Source organism: Phyllobates terribilis, unplaced genomic scaffold, assembly GCF_046119375.1.
Source record: "Phyllobates terribilis strain yellow unplaced genomic scaffold, ASM4611937v1 Scaffold_11__3_contigs__length_659146591, whole genome shotgun sequence".
NCBI classification, from domain to species: Eukaryota; Metazoa; Chordata; class Amphibia; order Anura; family Dendrobatidae; genus Phyllobates; species Phyllobates terribilis.
The window spans coordinates 311,434,265-311,451,335 of NW_027362771.1; the positions used below are offsets into that span (position 1 = coordinate 311,434,265).

General features: G+C 44.8%; 1 protein-coding gene across 2 annotated transcripts in view; it reads left to right on the top strand.

Moving 5' to 3' along the window:
* The window catches only part of LOC141166152 (transmembrane protein 53-like), a 44,282-nt gene that overhangs the window by 14,413 nt on the left and 12,798 nt on the right, over nucleotides 1-17,071 (top strand). Inside the window, exon 1 of one of the 2 annotated variants that reach the window (XM_073652558.1) lies at nucleotides 10,171-10,350. The exons of the other annotated variant lie outside the window; for it this stretch is intronic. Within the exon in view, the coding sequence (XP_073508659.1) occupies nucleotides 10,282-10,350 (69 nt within the window). The 5' untranslated portion in view covers nucleotides 10,171-10,281. Of the gene's footprint in view, nucleotides 1-10,170; nucleotides 10,351-17,071 lie in introns of those variants that run through there. 2 annotated transcript variants of the gene reach the window in all.

The window sequence follows — 17,071 nt, forward strand, 5'->3', positions numbered from 1 at the left end:
GATAAGGATCTCGCCCCCGCTTGAAGAGACCCAATTTGAGTGGGACCCCACCGGAGAAGATCTAATGGGGTTCACTCAAGAAACCCGGGCAGCTGCAGCGGAGCGTGCTGAGTGCTGCCGACAGCAGCTCGAGGAGTTTGCGAGGGAGCGGAGAGAGAGGCGGGTCCGGGAACAACAGGCCCAAATAAGGAGCGCCGAGCAGAAGAGCCGGAGCAGGAGAGACCCCCGTGCAGCGCATAGTCCCCGCACCACCGGGACTGTGATAAAGTTTAACCTGCAGCATGGGTGGGGCTTCATCCGAGACCACCACACCCTAGGCGACGTCTTTGTGACCAGAAGAGACGTTGAGTCTCACCTACCGGAGGGACACAGAGGTCGTGACCTTTACATCGGGGCCGAGGTCACCTTCACCCGGCACAAGTGTGCCAAAGGTCCCTACGCCCTCCATGTGCATCGCCTGACGGAGGAAGAGCTGCGGTGTGAGGAGGAAGAACAAGAGGACCCGGACGGGTCTGAAACTAGAGCCAAAGGTAACCAAAAAGCAAGAGCAGGAGGACGCCGTCGCTAAGGACAGCGAAGCAGAAGCTGTATATAGTTGCCCGTCGGGGCACAGTAAACTGAAACCGTGAACTGAAACTGAAACTGAAACTGTTGCTGTTGCTAATATAGTCCCCGTTGGGACCAGCATGTGTGAACTGTTACCCGTATTTCCCTAAATCCCACTGACCGAGGACTGAGAGCGGTCATTCCTCTCTAATACCTGGCCGAGGACTGAGAGCGGCCATATCCTTGTATATAGTTGCGCGTCCTAAAGCGCCCCCTACCGGTTTTATAGGAAAACCAGTTTTCCAGAGAGACTGTCGCACTTTACCCGGTCACACGTTGCACAGTGACCGGAGGAGGAGCCAGAGGCGACGAGAAATGTTTTAAATTGAAATATATATATATAATGTTTTATATGCTTTATATGTTTTATATGTTTATGCAAAAATTTGTATGTTTTGGTGTTATTTATGTCTTACAGCCCGAGGACGTGCTGTGATTTACCAGGGGGGAATGTAGCACCCTGAGGATTCGGCTGCTACAGGGGTATTGCACCTCAACCCAGAGGTGTGATATTCCACTCCCGGGTAAGGATGGAGTGTGGAACTGAGCTCGGTAGGCTGCATGCACTACATACATCCCATTTCCGAGGAACAGGCCGACGGTACTCCCACTTAGAAATGTGCAGGTACGACCGAGTCTGTTCCTGGCTGGAGTGGGAGGGGGGTGGTACATCCCAAGTAGTGTAGGGGCAGATAGGGGGAGCAGCCTGGGTAAAGATAGGAGCTCATTGGGTGCTGGTCACCTGAGCTCACACATAGAGGGTGTATATAAGGTGGGCACCATCAAAGAACAGGGTCAGTCAGCCACAGTCAGTCAGGCTGTGAGTCTTTGCAGAGAGAAGTCAGAGGAGCAGAGAAGCCCCAGAGAGAGAGAGAGGAGAAAGTAAGAGAGACCCAGAGGGGGAAGCAGAAGAGAGGACTCTGAGACCCCAAATTCAATCCCCGGGTGAAGAGTCGGCATCAGGGTACCGGAACCCAAGCTGGTGGGGGCAAAAACACACCCCAGCCAGAGACCGGAGGCCGTGGGCAGCGTCTGCCACGGCCACCCACCACATCCACCACGAAGGCATACCACGTGGAGGGTCAGGGAACCCAAGGCCAAGGGTCTCCCAACAGAAGGCCCGAGGGAGCTGGACCTGGGTGGATCACTAATGGGGACGGCCAGAGAAAGGACAGAAGGAGAGCTCAGGGTCACGCTCCGGACTCGCTTGGGGGTTGGCTGGATCCAGGACCTGGTGGATGCAGCACGGCTCGGGAGGTCACTTGAAGCTGGAGTGACCGGAACATCAGCAGTGAGTAAATACCCTAAACTGCATAACCCGACTCTGTCTTCCTTTAACACCTATGCTGCACCACCACAACCCCCATCCTCTGCACCTGACCCCCCCTGAGGCTATACCCCACCCGTTGGGGGTTATACCACCAAAAGCTGCACCAACACCATCAGCCTCAGCGGACCCTGCTGCAGCGGCGGCCATAGTGACCGCAATACAACGGGTGGCGTAGTCGACATTAAGAACTTAATAACATCTGTAGGACTGCCACATACAACTGAGTTTGACACCCTGGGCACGGACCGGGTCACAGCCACTCGGAAGACTACAACCCCCATCTGATCCGGCTCCGGATATTCCCCTAAAGAATATGGCCCAGGGGGCGCGTCACACACAGGACCTGTGCTGATGTCACAGTCATGTGATCAGACCTACTGTGTGCACAGGCCCTGTGCAATGTCACAGTCATGTGACCAGTCACCTGAGGGGGGAGGTACATGGTCAGCCAAAACACATCCTGGACCATTACAGTAATGCCACAAGCCGCTGCATTACAGTACATAAAGGGTTAATAAACTACCTTACAGCAGTTTTGAATATGTTATCACTTTTAGGGGGTTTCCAATATGTAAGTCCAACAAAGTCAACTCAAGTCTAAATTGGTCTCTAAAAAATAAGTTTTGCAAATTTCCTTGAAAAATTGCTGGTATAATGATGATAATAATAATTTTTATTTCTATATCGCCAACATATTCCGCAGCACTTTACGTTTCAGAGGGAACATGTACAGACAATAAAGGCATTACAGAGTAAACACATTCAATAGATACCAGGAGGAATGAGAGCCCTGCTCACAAGCTTACAATCTATGAGGAATGAGGGGAGACACGAAAGGTAAATGGTAAAAAGTGATTGTATTTTGCGGTCCGGCCATCAATATAATAAATGGGGGTATTCATATAACGCTGCATGAACCGGTTACCAGCCAGTATGTGTATAAGTACAGATACAGAGAGCTATTACGTGCATGGAGGGTGTGTGATCAGACGCTATGAGGGTCCTGATTTGGAAGAAAAATTTGTTCAAAACGGGGATGGTTAGATAAGTGTGGTAAGGCTATAGGCCAGTGTAAAGAAATGCGTTTTAGGCCATGCTCAAAACTGTGGGTATTGGCAATTATTCGAATTGTCCTGGGTAGTGCATTACAAAAAATTGGCGAAGCTCGCGAGAAGTCTTGGAAACGGGAGAGAGAGGTTCGGATTATTGAGGATGTTAGTCTTAGGTCATTAGCAGAATGGAGGGCACGGGTAGGGTGATAGAATGAGATGAGGGAAATAAGTTTATGTTGGACTCTGTAGCGGATGGGTAACCATTGGAACAACTGGCACAGGGTAGAGTCATTGGTGTAGCAGTTTGAAAGAATATGATCCTGGCTGCTGCATTCAGGAGTGATTGGGAGAGGGAGACCGATTAGTAGAGATTTGCAGTAGTTCAGATGAGTATGAATACGAGCAACAGTAAGGCTGAGTGCACACGATGCGGTTTTAATGCTCGGAAACGCATTAAAACCGCTTGGTAAGAGGTCTGCCATGCTTATCAATGATAATCCGCATGTGCTGTGCACATGATGTGGCAATTTCCGCTGCAGATTATCGTTGCGGCATGAACCGCAGCACAACTAATTTGTGACCAATCGCGCCCATTGACTTGCATTGAATCACAGAAAACCCATGTATAATATCTACAGTACAGACCAAAAGTTTGGACACACCTCATTTAAAGATTTTTCTGTATTTTCATGACTATGAAAATTGTACATTCACACTGAAGGCATCAAAACTATGAATTAACCCATGTGGAATTATATACTTAACAAAAAAAGTGTGAAGCAACTGAAAATATGTCTTATATTCTAGGATCTTCAAAGTAGCCACCTTTTGTTTTGATGACTGCTTTGCTCAGTCTTGGCATTCTCTTGATGAGCTTCAAGAGGTAGTCACCGGAAATGGTTTTCACTTCACAGGTGTGCCCTGTCAGGTTTAATAAGTGGGATTTCTTGCCTTATAAATGGGGTTGGGACCATCAGTTGTGTTGTGCAGAAGTCTGGTGGATACACAGCTGATAGTCCTACTGAATAGACTGTTAGAATTTGTATTATGGCAAGAAAAAAGCAGCCAAGTAAAGAAAAACGAGTGGCCATCATTACTTTAAGAAATGAAGGTCAGTCAGTGCGAAAACTTTGAAAGTGTCCTCAAGTGCAGTTGCAAAAACCATCAAGCGCTACAAAGAAACTGGCTCACATGAGGACCGCCCCTGGAAAGGAAGACCAAGAGTCACCTCTGCTTCTGAGGATAAGTTTATCCGAGTCACCAGCCTCAGAAATCGCAGGTTAACAGCAGCTCAGATTAGAGACCAGGTCAATGCCACACAGAGTTCTAGCAGCAGACACATCTCTTCAACAACTGTTAAGAGGAGACTTTGTGCAGCAGGCCTTCATGGTAAAATAGCTGCTAGGAAACCACTGCTAAGGACAGGCAACAAGCAGAAGAGACTTGTTTGGGCTAAAGAACACAAGGAATGGACATTAGACCAGTGGAAATCTGTGCTTTAGTCTGAGTCCAAATTTGAGATCTTTGGTTCCAACCACTGTGTCTTTGTACGACGCAGAAAAGGTGAACGGATGGACTCTACATGCCTGGTTCCCACCGTGAAGCATGGAGGAGGAGGTGTGATGGTGTGGGGGTGCTTTGCTGGTGACACTGTTGGGGATTTATTCAAAATTGAAGGCATACTGAACCAGCATGGCTACCTTAGCATCTTGCAGCGGCATGCTATTCCATCCGGTTTGCTTTTAGTTGGACCATCATTTATTTTTCAACAGGACAATGACCCCAAACACACCTCCCGGCTGTGTAAGGGCTATTTGACCAAGAAGGAGAGTGATGGGGTGCTACGCCAGATGACCTGGCCTCCACAGTCACCAGACCTGAACCCAATCGAGATGGTTTGGGGTGAGCTGGACCGCAGAGTGAAGGCAAAAGGACCAACAAGTGCTAAGCATCTCTGGGAACTCCTTCAAGATTGTTGGAAGACCATTTCCGGTGACTACCTCTTGAAGCTCATCAAGAGAATACCAAGAGTGTGCAAAGCAGTCATCAAAGCTAAAGGTGGCTACTTTGAAGAACCTAGAATATAAGACATATTTTCAGTTGTTTCATACTTTTTTGTTAAGTATATAATTCCACATGGGTTAATTCATAGTTTTGATGCCTTCAGTGTGAATGTACAATTTTCATAGTCATGAAAATACAGAAAAATCTTTAAATGAGAAGGTGTGTCTAAACTTTTGGTCTGTACTGTATACATGCGGATTTTCTGCGTTTCAATGAAAATCGACAGTCGCAAAATTGCACCGGAATCGCGCTGTTGCTGGTACCCACGTCGGGAGAGGAGGCTGATACTCCTCTCATCCAACTGCTGCTCTGGCTGATAACAGCGAGATCAGCGTGGATGGGAGGTGCAGCAGCCTGCTTCTCCCAACCCACATGCCAGCGGCAGTTAAAAATGAATCAAAAGTAAAAATAAAAAAAATAAACCTTCTACTCACCTGTCCGGCGGCCCCCGGTGTCCTCTTGGACAATGCTGTCCCGTCGGCGGCTCGCTGCTCACTGCAGGGCACGGACTCGCACCCTGCAGTGTGCTTCTAGCACCTGCGGTGACGTCACTGATCACCTGATGGTCGCGTGACCATCAGGTGATCATTGCTGCAGAAATCAGCTGATGGTCACGTGACCATTAGCTGATTGCTAAAGCTGGTAATCAGGTGATCTGTCTCATGACCGATCAGCTGATGCTTACCGTGGGAACCTTCACAAGAGAATTTGACATGCTGCGGTCCTGAAAGACACGCCGCATGTCAGTATCTGCGGGTGATTCGCAGCCTCTGATGCACGCATAGCGGACATGGGATTTCTAGAGATCCCATCCACAATGCTGTAACATCTGGACACTGTGGGTTTGACGCTGTATATACAAGCAGCATGTCAACTTCTGTAGCGGACACGCTAGTCTCTGCTTCAGATTTTGACCGATTTAAGTGTCATTATATACGGTGGATTCACATTTAACGACAACAAAAGTGCGGCATTATAACTCCGCGTTTTGGATGCAACATAAATACGTTGTGTCCAAAGCGCTGCTGAGTGCTGATCGGGGGACATAGTGGCTAACGAACCAGCTGGAAATGTTAATTATGGCCAGGGAAAATGTTTGCCTAGTGGCACATTACCAGGCTAAAAAAAACAGCTCACAGCAGACGCATAAATTACGTGAATAGAAATGCTAATGAAGATTGGGTGAATAGGACTAGCTGACGCCCAGCTCTTTTGTTTGGTGGTGTCAAGGTGTCAATCAGACCTTTTCATGATCAAACAAAGTAAAGAAACAGTCAGACACAGAGTAAACACTTTATTTGAAATACAACAGACCCATTCTTTAATAATTTAAATGAACCAATATACTCACCCCAGTTCTTATTGTAATCTAAGGGCTTAAGCAATGTCCCACCAACTTTATTTAGCTCCAAAAAACATTCATGGATACTCAAAAACGCTTAAAAAAACACGTCAAAAACGCATGAGGTTTTTCTGGCAAGGAGAGACAAAAATGCTCAGGAAATTTCTGCTTCAAATCTGCATCATGGGCACTTAGCCTAAGAGTTTTTGCAGAGTCAAAGAAAGGTTGAATTCTAGAGACCTTTTTGCTACATCTCTAGATGTACAAAATAACATGATCACTATTCTCTATGGGTATGTGGTGTTCTATAAAAAATTTGGACTCCACATGGTCATGTGGATGTAGCCTTAGTGTCCCTATCCATGACTGTCCTGCTTTCAAGGTATCCACACAAAATTATATCTCCTGATGTAGTATGACTCCGTTACAGAGCTTCTCCATACACTATGAAATCCCCCACATTTTGCAAGTACAATTTCCCCCATATAGTGTATCCCTCCCACATTATGATTCTTTCTACAGTTCCTTTTAGTACGGTCTAAGGGCCCCCACTGTGACTTTTAATACGGTATGAGGGCCTCTACTGTGACCCTTGCCAATACCAGGGCTGTGGAGTTGGAGTCGGTGTCCATTTTGGTGGAGTCCGAGTCGGGATAAAATGGACTGACTCTGGCTCCTAAAATATATAATAAATTGGGTACAGTAGTTCAATGCAGTTTGTGGGGAATATTTTTTCATAAGAATTTGGGAAAGTTATGAAATGTCCTATAAATGTCTGACCTATTCCTGATCTAAGGGTGTAGACTTTTAGCTGAGATGAATCTGTGCTACAGTAAATTTATCACTTGAACATGAGCCATGTATGAGGGAGTTGGAGTTGGTGTCATGGAAATTGAGGAGTCGGAGGTTTGGCTTACCGACTCCACAACCCTGGCCAATACAGTATGTTGCCCCTCCTACCTTTTTGCAGAAAATGCGTTGACAGAATGAAAAAAAAAATTAAAATACTCGTCTAGTCCTGCTTCCACAATGCATTACTCCAGTCTGCAGACTGAGGCTTTGCACAGGAGGCACGATCTAGTGACATCATAGCGCCTGCATCACCAGAACTCAGGCACACTGACTGGTGTAGCAAGGAGCTGACAGCTCCCTGCTCCACCATCCTATTCAACTGTATCTGCATGTTGCAGATGCAGATATCGTTGTAATTGGGACGCTAGGAAAGGGGCAGTGCTGTATGGCATCAGGTCTCATAGTGCTTTGCCGCCATGGAATATAGTATTTGCTTAAAATCACACAAAAGGAGGTTGTGCTGTGTGTGTATGAACATCTACACATAAGGATGAATTTGCATGCTGCAGATTTTGTATCAAAAATGTCTACAACTGTTTTAATTTATCTAAAACATTGGATCAATGTAACAAATTTTCAGTTCAAGAAGTGTGTGTAATTGAGCGAAAATTTGGCCTAAGACCAGGCTCTGATAAGTGTATAGTGAGAGACAGAAACTCAGATGCAAACAACACAGTGAAGATAAATCTAATCCCAATGGACCCATGTTATTGCATATAGGACTAATAAAGAGAACGGGCCATCATCTTGTAACAATAAAGATAAGGGGGGATTGTTCCTCTGTGAAGCAGAGAAACAAAAAGATGGCCACACAAGTTCAAAATTGTAAAGAAGTAAGAAAATTCCTTTATTAACACATGTAGTAAACACAAATTACAAAGATAAATGCGGACGACAGAGTAGACACAGAGTGCTGGATCCACATGAATAAAACAATGTTAAAAACTGTGACACAGCGCCCGAAAGGTCAGCCTATATAGCAAGTGGAAATATAAGGGGGGGGGAGCGACAGGGTCACATGTATTAATAAATATATACCACCCATCATGAATACCTTTTACAAATAGTACCCCCAAAGCAATAATATCCCATCACAATCAAAATACCCAGAAACAAAAGGGTTAAAACCCTTATACAGATGGAAGTAATACAACCAATTGGTCATAAATAAGCTAAAATAGCTATGTACCTGGGTAAGGCCACCAGACAGGCTCTGCTACCGTCTGATAAGTGTATGAAAAATCGTAGGGTTTTCAACCAGGAAACAATTTTTACCCTTAGGGCGCAGTCAGACAGCCATACAACACAGACGATGATTGCATTGCAATATTTGGACTGGCCATCGGCTGTGCTGACCGGAACATGACCGCCTGTGTTTCTATGCAGCAGTCACGCTCTGGTCAGGGGAGCTGCCAGTCAGTCCGAACACTGCGATGCGATATTTGTCCATGTTATACGGCCGTCTGATGGCGCCCTTATAGTTATTCTTGTGCCTGTGTTTTACGCCCGTTTGACATCTGTATTTATACATCAACATTTAAAAATGTACGTGATCAAATACTGTTTCCTATGTTAATAACTGAAATATATCCGTAAAAACGGATGCAATATTTTTTTTATTATTATTATAGCGACATTTATTCCATGGCGCTTTACATGTGAAAAATGGGTTTACATAGCAAAAACACTTACAATAATCTTAACAAAATGAGTCGACGACTGATACAGGAGGAGAGATGACCCTGCCCGCAAGGGCTCACAGTCTACAAGGGATGGGTGAGGATACAGTAGATGAGGGCAGAGCTGGTCGTGCAGCAGTATGGTTAAGCGAGGGTTACTGCAGGTTGTAGGCTTGTCAGAAGAGGTGGGTCTTCAGGTTTCTTTTGAAGGTTTCCACGGTAGGCGAGAGTCTGATACAGTTGTGCTCAAAAGTTTACATACCCGGCAGAATTTTTCCTCTCTTGGCCTTGTTTCAGAGAATACGAATGATAACAAAAAACCTTTTTCTCCACTCATTGTTATTGGTTGGGTGATGCCATTTATTGTCAAACTACTGTGTTTTCTCTTTTTAAATCTTAATGACAACCAAAAACATCCAAATGACCCTGATCAAAAGTTCACATACCCTGGTGATTTTGGCCTGATAACATGCACAGAATTTGACACAAATGGGTTTGAATGGCTACTAAAGGTAACATCCTCACCTGTGACCTGTTTGCTTGTAATCAGTGTGTGTGCATAAAAGCTGAGTGAGTTTCTAGGATGCAGACAGACTCTTGCATCTTTCCTCCAGCCACTGACGTTTCTGGATTGTGAGTCATGGGGAAAGCAAAAGAATTGTCAACGGATTTACGGGAAAAGGTAGATATCCAAGGAATTGATAATGCCAGTCAGCAGCGTTCAACTGTGATTAACAAATGGAAAATCAGGGGCTCTGTGAAGACCATACCACGGTCATGTAGACCAACAAGAATTTCGGCCACAACTGCCAGGAAAATTGTTCGGGATGCAAAGAAAAACCCACAAATAACATCAGCTGAAATTCAGGACTCTCTAAAAACTAGCTGCGGACTCTTGTACAGGGGCCCACCGGAGGATTCTCCTATGGGCAAGTCCAAGCCTGGTCACGAACATCCTCAAATAACGATGAATTGTAACAATCTATGCATTTCATTGTTATATAAATTTGTGATTGAGGATAATGTCATATCTGCATGTAGCTGAAAAGTGGGGCCCTGGAGTTGGTGTTGGTGGCCCCTTCACACCCCAGTCCAATACTGGACACAGTGTGGACATGACCTTAAGCAGCTTTAATTAAACTGCTACATAGAAAATCAGTAGAATTAAAGTTAACAAAGTGATAAGCTTTGCACTGTACAGATAGGAGACCTACAGGATAAGCAGGTTCTGCCGCTCTTATCTGCTGTCACATGCAGACTTGACGAATAAACCACATTGTCTAGGAACCCTAGCAGATAGGATGGGCGTATGACTTTGACCTAAACCTTGGGAGGGAACTTGCTGTACAGAACAGAATGACTCGGATTCTTGCTATCATTGGAAGAAAGCTGGAGCGGAGGAGCGGAGTGGCCGACATACCTGAGGTATGTTTGATATGAAATTCCAGAATGTCCTCATGTTCTTCTGGTTTGGTAAGACAATCTGTGTCTATGAGAGGAGAATAAGAAGCATGGGTAGCAAAAAGACTAGTTCTTCCCAATAGAAAGTAAAGCTTATGCACCCTTTACAACACCTTGTATGTCATATATAAAACTACATTAAAAATGCTTTTTCCAGTGTTGGTTTTCAGCGGATAACGCTGGAAAAAAACGCTCAAAACAATGATTCTATATATTTCTATGTAATAACGACTTTCCGTCCATGTTCAGGCTTTTAAAGGGGTTGTTGCCTTTTCAATGAGATTTCTCTGGCTGCAGTTTGCCATAAAAAAACAAACTGAGCTGTACCGAGCTGTTTTCCATGACTCCACTGCTGCTCCTGAAGTCTGGCATTGAGTGCATCGCTTACGTCAGCGCTGCAGCCAGTCACTGAGCTCAGCTGCTCTTCATGTGAATGGTAGACCACCGTCAATGTGATGTTAGCACGCCAACCAATGCCAGACATCGGGAACAACGGCGCAGTCCTGCTGGAGGGCTCGGGGAAGATGAGTTGGGAGGAATCTAATTGAAAAAGAACAACCCTTCTTATGCTTTTAAAAGTAGTAACGTGCATTCTTTAGGTGTTTTCCGATGGGAAGACATTCGATGCTCTAAAATAGATGTCAATGGGAAGAATAAAAATCACTGGGAAGATACTTGAATGCTTTTTGTCAAGCAATTCTGCTGAAAAACAGCATTTTCTCTATTGCTTTATGGATTGAAAAAAAAAATTTAGTAAAAAAACCCATAAAAAACAATGCTCAGAAAATTACTAAAAAACAAGAAAGTAAGATGCTCCCCGCTTAATTGTAAAGTGCTGCGGAATATGTTGGCGCTATATAAATAAAAAAAAAACAAATATTATAAAATTATTATTATCTTCTCTAAAATCTTCCTCAAAATCTCTTGGAAAACTCTTCCCATTCATTGCTATAAGAAATTCACTTTGCTATTCATCTTATTTTATTTTTTTTTTTACTTTTTTGAAAAAGGCCTGGTGGGAAAAAATAGTGCCTTTCACTTAAATAAAAAAAACCTCTTCAAAATGACATCAGGCAAAGTAAAACTTCACCAAAAACCCCCAATAAAAGGAGATTTTCCTGGAGTGGTGTCTACTTGAAGAATTCCTGCGCTCCTCAAGCTACAACCAAGACAAAAAAATGTGCCAGGACAGAATGTAATAATGCAAATTACCATAAAATATATACTCTATTAGATAAATAATATATAAATAAATACTTAAAACAATGAAACACAAATAATTCCGAAAATGCAGACAAAAACTGAGATTAGTGGGTGAGCAGCAGTGGGAACCCCAAAATTAATATGGAACACCCAGTTAAAAAGGTTGTCCTCTACTTTTACATTGATGGCCTATTCTTAGGATAGCTCATCAATTTCTGATCGGCCGGGGATCCGGCACCCCCGCCAATCAGCTGTTATAGGTGGCGGCGACCGCCGGCCGGAAGTACCCACTTGCGGAGCTAGCCATCTACTTCATGGCCATGATTAAGATCTCTTTAGGTTGAAACGTGTAGATTTCGCTATTTGCTGGTGTGCACTGCTGCTATTTTTAACTTGATACAATAAAGATATTTTCCTCCTTCCCCCATGATGGCACCACGGAGAGAGGGGATCCGCCCTTCAAGGACAGGAAACCTACAGATAAATAGGGCGGCACCTCTCTCCCGCATCAGTTGGTTTCCTGTCCTTGACAGGGACCTTCAGAAAGAAGAAGGAAAGAAAGATAGAAGATGGACTTACCAGGCCTGGCCAGACTGGTTCAGGCAGCGGGAGTTCCCTGCCTCGGCTGGTGCGGTGTCCTGTAGCGCCACCGCTGGGGTCAGTGGGCCTCTAGGGTGGCAGGGAGACGCAGCACAGGAGAAGACCGGAGTCGCCATGTTCTCCAGTGGTGTCGGGGCCCAGGTGGTGAGTATGCCTGGGCTTCCGGGGCCCAGGTCAGTGAGTATGCCTGGGCTTCCGGGGCCCGGATCGGTGTGCATACCTGGGCTTCCGGGGGCCATCGCGGAAGCGCGCGCGCCGAACGCCTCCCCGGTGTCTGCGTGTCTGGGCTCATTGACGCCTTCCCTCTGACGCGAGCCGCAGTGCACCACTGGGTGTCGGCGGCCTGGGCGCGCGAGCGCACCGGAAGTGTTACGTGCCGCGGTGCCCTCTGGGAGCGGCGCGTTTGAACGCGGGAACCGGGATGCCCAGCAAAAGAAAGCGTTGGGGGGAGGGATGAACTCCCCTATGGGGGGGCGTCCCCCGTGCTGGAAGGTGCACAGGTGGACAAGCCAGGTGAGGGGGCGGAGCCCTATAGGGGTTAAATTGCCGGGAATGCACATGGGAAGTGCTTCCAGGCACACTCTGGCACCTTTTTGGCTATGAGCGAGCAGGAGGTGCAGTCCCTGCACCCCCACTCACCACCACTTCCACAACATGGGAAGCGTATGAAAGGACCCCCCAGTGACCGCCAACACAGCCAAGGTGACTGTGGAAGCGGGCGGTCTGACAGGTCTTCGCAACGCGACAAGGACTCCAGCGTGGTGTCAACCTCGAGGAAAGACCCAGCTACTGGAACGGGTTCCTCTTCAAATCCGGTATTCCCTCTTACAACGGGATGGTAAGTGATCTTCGTGAAAGCTCACTTGTAACTTGGGACCCCCCCTCTCTTTTCTCTCATCAGGGAAGGAAGAGTACGGGCAAGTCCAAACACAGGACCTGCGCGCTTTGCGCAGAGGATCTGCCCACCACATGGCAAAAAAGACTATGCAACTCGTGAATTGAACAAACAATCTGCGAGGAGACCCCTAAGTTCTCCTCAGCTCAGATCCCTGATTAAATCCCAGGTTGAGGATACCTTCAAGTCCCTGCAGAAGGGGGGGAAGAAACGAGAAAAAAACAGGAACCTATCCCCTGTATCAGGATCTAGCAGTTCGGACGGGGAGGTGGTAGACTCAGATTCGTCCTGCTTATCTTCGTCCTCGTCATCTTCTGAGGGTGGGGGTCGTAGCTGTTTCCCTATAGAGGGTACGGATAATTTAATTAAGGCAGTTAGGTCCACTATGGGGTTGGTAGATCCTCACCCTAAGAAATCAGTCCAGGATATGATGTTTAGTGGACTGGAAGAAAAGAAAAGAAGATCTTTCCCTCTTAATGATAAAGTCCACTCCCTTATTAAGAGGGAATGGAAAGAGCAGGGAAGGAAGGGCTTGTTGTCACCTAAGAGAAAATACAAAAGAGAAAAAAATATTCAGCTCACCTGATTGCTGTAGGCTTTAAATGAAGGGAAGCACAGATACGTGTGGCCTCACGTGTTTGCACAGAAAAAGAAGAGAGGAGAAACCAGCTTCCAAAAGTGCAAAAATTTATTGAGATTAATCCACGCAGTTTAAAATATCCAAGTTACTTCGGGGAACCTCACATAAAAAAAAAAACGCAACGCGTTTCGAACACAGACTTGTGTTCTTTGTCAAAGCTAACCTGCATATAGCACACTATGATATTATACCCAGTGATGACCAATGAAATCAATAAACTGGGTCACATGAGAGTGTGAATAAGGTGCATAATTAGTGTGAGCCAATCACATAAAATGGGAAAAACATATAAAACCAATATAGAGGAAAAGAAAAATTAAAACATTTCTTTTAACAACAGGTGTTACATGAAATATATAAGATCAATTAACAGGAACAAGATTAATAGTGAAACATACTGTAATTTCACGGCGTGCATTGAGTCCGTCTGGGAAACGGGATCCGAGATTATAAATCCAGAATGCTTCTCTGGTAAGCAGACAGCGTCTGGAATCTCCTCCTCGATGTGCAGGTTTAACTCTTTCTATACCAATAACCTGCAGGGAACTGCAGGATCTTTGATGGCATTCAATAAAATGTCTAGAGGCATGTGAAATATTACGATTAGCACTAGAAAGAGAAGATATATCAGTTAAATGTTCTGAAATACGAACTTTAAGCTTTCTTGTGGTACACCCAACATATATGAGATCACGTATTTTGCATGAAATTATATAAACCACACTAGAACTATTACAGTTTATATAGTCTTTGATTTTAAAAGTTTCTGTGTGATTATAATTATGAAATTCTTTGGTTGCTGATGTATGTTTGCATGTCCGACATCTATTTTGACCACAAGTATAAAGGCCAGAGCAATTCAACCAATTATTACATTTTTTATTTTTAGAGGAAAAAAGAGAGGGTGATACAATATTACCGATGGTAATACCTCTCTGTGCTACTACAGAACAATTGGTTTGTAAAATCTTAGATAGAATTGCATCCTCATACAAAATGGATATATGTTTGAAAAAAATAGATTTAATGGTATTGAAGTGTGGGCTAAATTGCAATGACAGAACTAATTTATTAGATTTATTAGCAGAATTCTGAGTAACCCGTGATCCAGAGTTCTGATATTTTTTGTTTTTGATTATATGTTTGGCTCTATTTAGAGTCCATTTTGGGTACCCTCTCTCCGACAATTTAGACCATGTATGTGTGAGTTCTGAAGACAGAATATTATCATCATTGCAATTTATTGCTACACGTGTATATTCGCCCACAGGTATCGCTTTAATAGTGTGAAACGGATGACTACTACTACCACAAGAAAGCTTAAAGTTCGTATTTCAGAACATTTAACTGATATATCTTCTCTTTCTAGTGCTAATCGTAATATTTCACATGCCTCTAGACATTTTATTGAATGCCATCAGAGATCCTGCAGTTCCCTGCAGGTTATTGGTATAGAAAGAGTTAAACCTGCACATCGAGGAGGAGATTCCAGACGCCGTCTGCTTACCAGAGAAGCATTCTGGATTTATAATCTCGGATCCCGTTTCCCAGACGGACTCAATGCACGCCGTGAAATTATGTTTCACTATTAATCTTGTTCCTGTTAATTGATCTTATATATTTCATGTAACACCTGTTGTTAAAAGAAATTTTTTAATTTTTCATTTTCCTCTATATTGGTTTTATATGTTTTTCCCATTTTATGTGATTGGCTCACACTAATTATGCACCTTATTCACACTCTCATTTGACCCAGTTTATTGATTTCATTGGTCGTCACTGGGTATAATATCATAGTGTGCTATATGCAGGTTAGCTTTGACAAAGAACACAAGTCTGTGTTCGAAACGCGTTGCGTTTTTTTTTCTATGTGAGATTCCCCGATGTAACTTGGATATTTTAAACTGCGTGGATTAATCTCAATAAATTTTTGCACTTTTGGAAGCTGGTTTCTCCTCTCTTCTTTTTCTAAGAGAAAATACCCCTTCGAAGACCCGGTATGCTCCTTCTGGGGGAAGGCGCCCAAGTTAGACATAGCAATAGCTAAAGCCTCTAAAAAAATTTCCCTGCCATTTGAAGACATGGGGGTGCTAAAAGACCCAATGGACAAAAAAGTGCACTCCTTCCTGAAAGGAGCTTGGGAGGCGACAGTAGGAGGGTTAAAACCCACAGTGGCAGCCACATGCACAGCCAGATCTTTAATGGTCTGGCTAGATCAGCTTGAAGCGCAACTTAAAAACAAAACATCAAGGGATAACATACTAGGCTCCATCCCAGTAATAAAGGGCGCAGCAGCTTTTTTGACTGACGCATCCACCGATTCCGCCAGACTGGCAGCCAAGGCTGTGAGTTTTTCTAACGCAACCAAGCGGGCCCTCTGGCTTAAATTGACCACCAAACAAAATCTAGGCTGTGTTCCATTCCTTGCGAGGGTGAGTTCCTATTCGGATCTACCCTGGATGATATCCTTGACAAAGCCGGGGATAACAAGAAACGCTTCCCGGTCCTCTCCGGTACTTCATACAGGAAGTCCTTTCGGAGCAGGAAATTTATGCGCAGAAAACCCCCCAAAGACCAGGATAGGTGGGAGAATAGGAGGAAAAAGGCCAAAGGGTTTATGTTTAACAGGCCCCCCCCCCAGCGACAACAGGAAACCCGCCCAATGAATGTCAGCCCCAGGTGGGGGGGAGACTTCTTCATTTCCTCCCAGCCTGGGAAAAAATATCGAACAGTTCTTGGATTTTAGACCTGATAAAAACAGGACTAAAATTCCAGTTTCACTCTTTTCCCCATCCGAACTTCGTCATAACCCCCATGAGGTCATCAGGGGTAGAACAACTAGCACTAGAACAAGAGATTCTAGGCCTAATAGGGAAAGCAGTCCTTTAGGAAGTCCCTGCACAGGAGGAAGGCGAAGGATTCTACTCCCCTCTGTTCCTCAGGACAAAAACAGACGGGACATTCAGGACAATTGTAAACCTGAAAAAAATTGAGCAAATTTCTAAAGGTGCAATCCTTCAAGATGGAGTCAATGAAATCGTTGTTCCCAGACCGTTTTATGGCTGTCCTGGATCTCAAGGACGCCTATTATCACGTCCCCATACTCGGAGACTACCAGAAATTCCTGAGAGTAGCGATATCGCTAAAAGGTATAGTCAAACACTACCAATATACGGCCCTTCCCTTCGGCCTAGCGATAGCGCCCAAGGGTTTTCACAAAAATAGTGGCAGAGGTAATGGCCCATCTGAGGGAGCAAAACATCCTGATCACCCCGTACCTGGACGATCTGCTAATAATAGGCAACTCGTTCAACCATTGCAAGGACCATCTAGCAAGGGTCATGGGC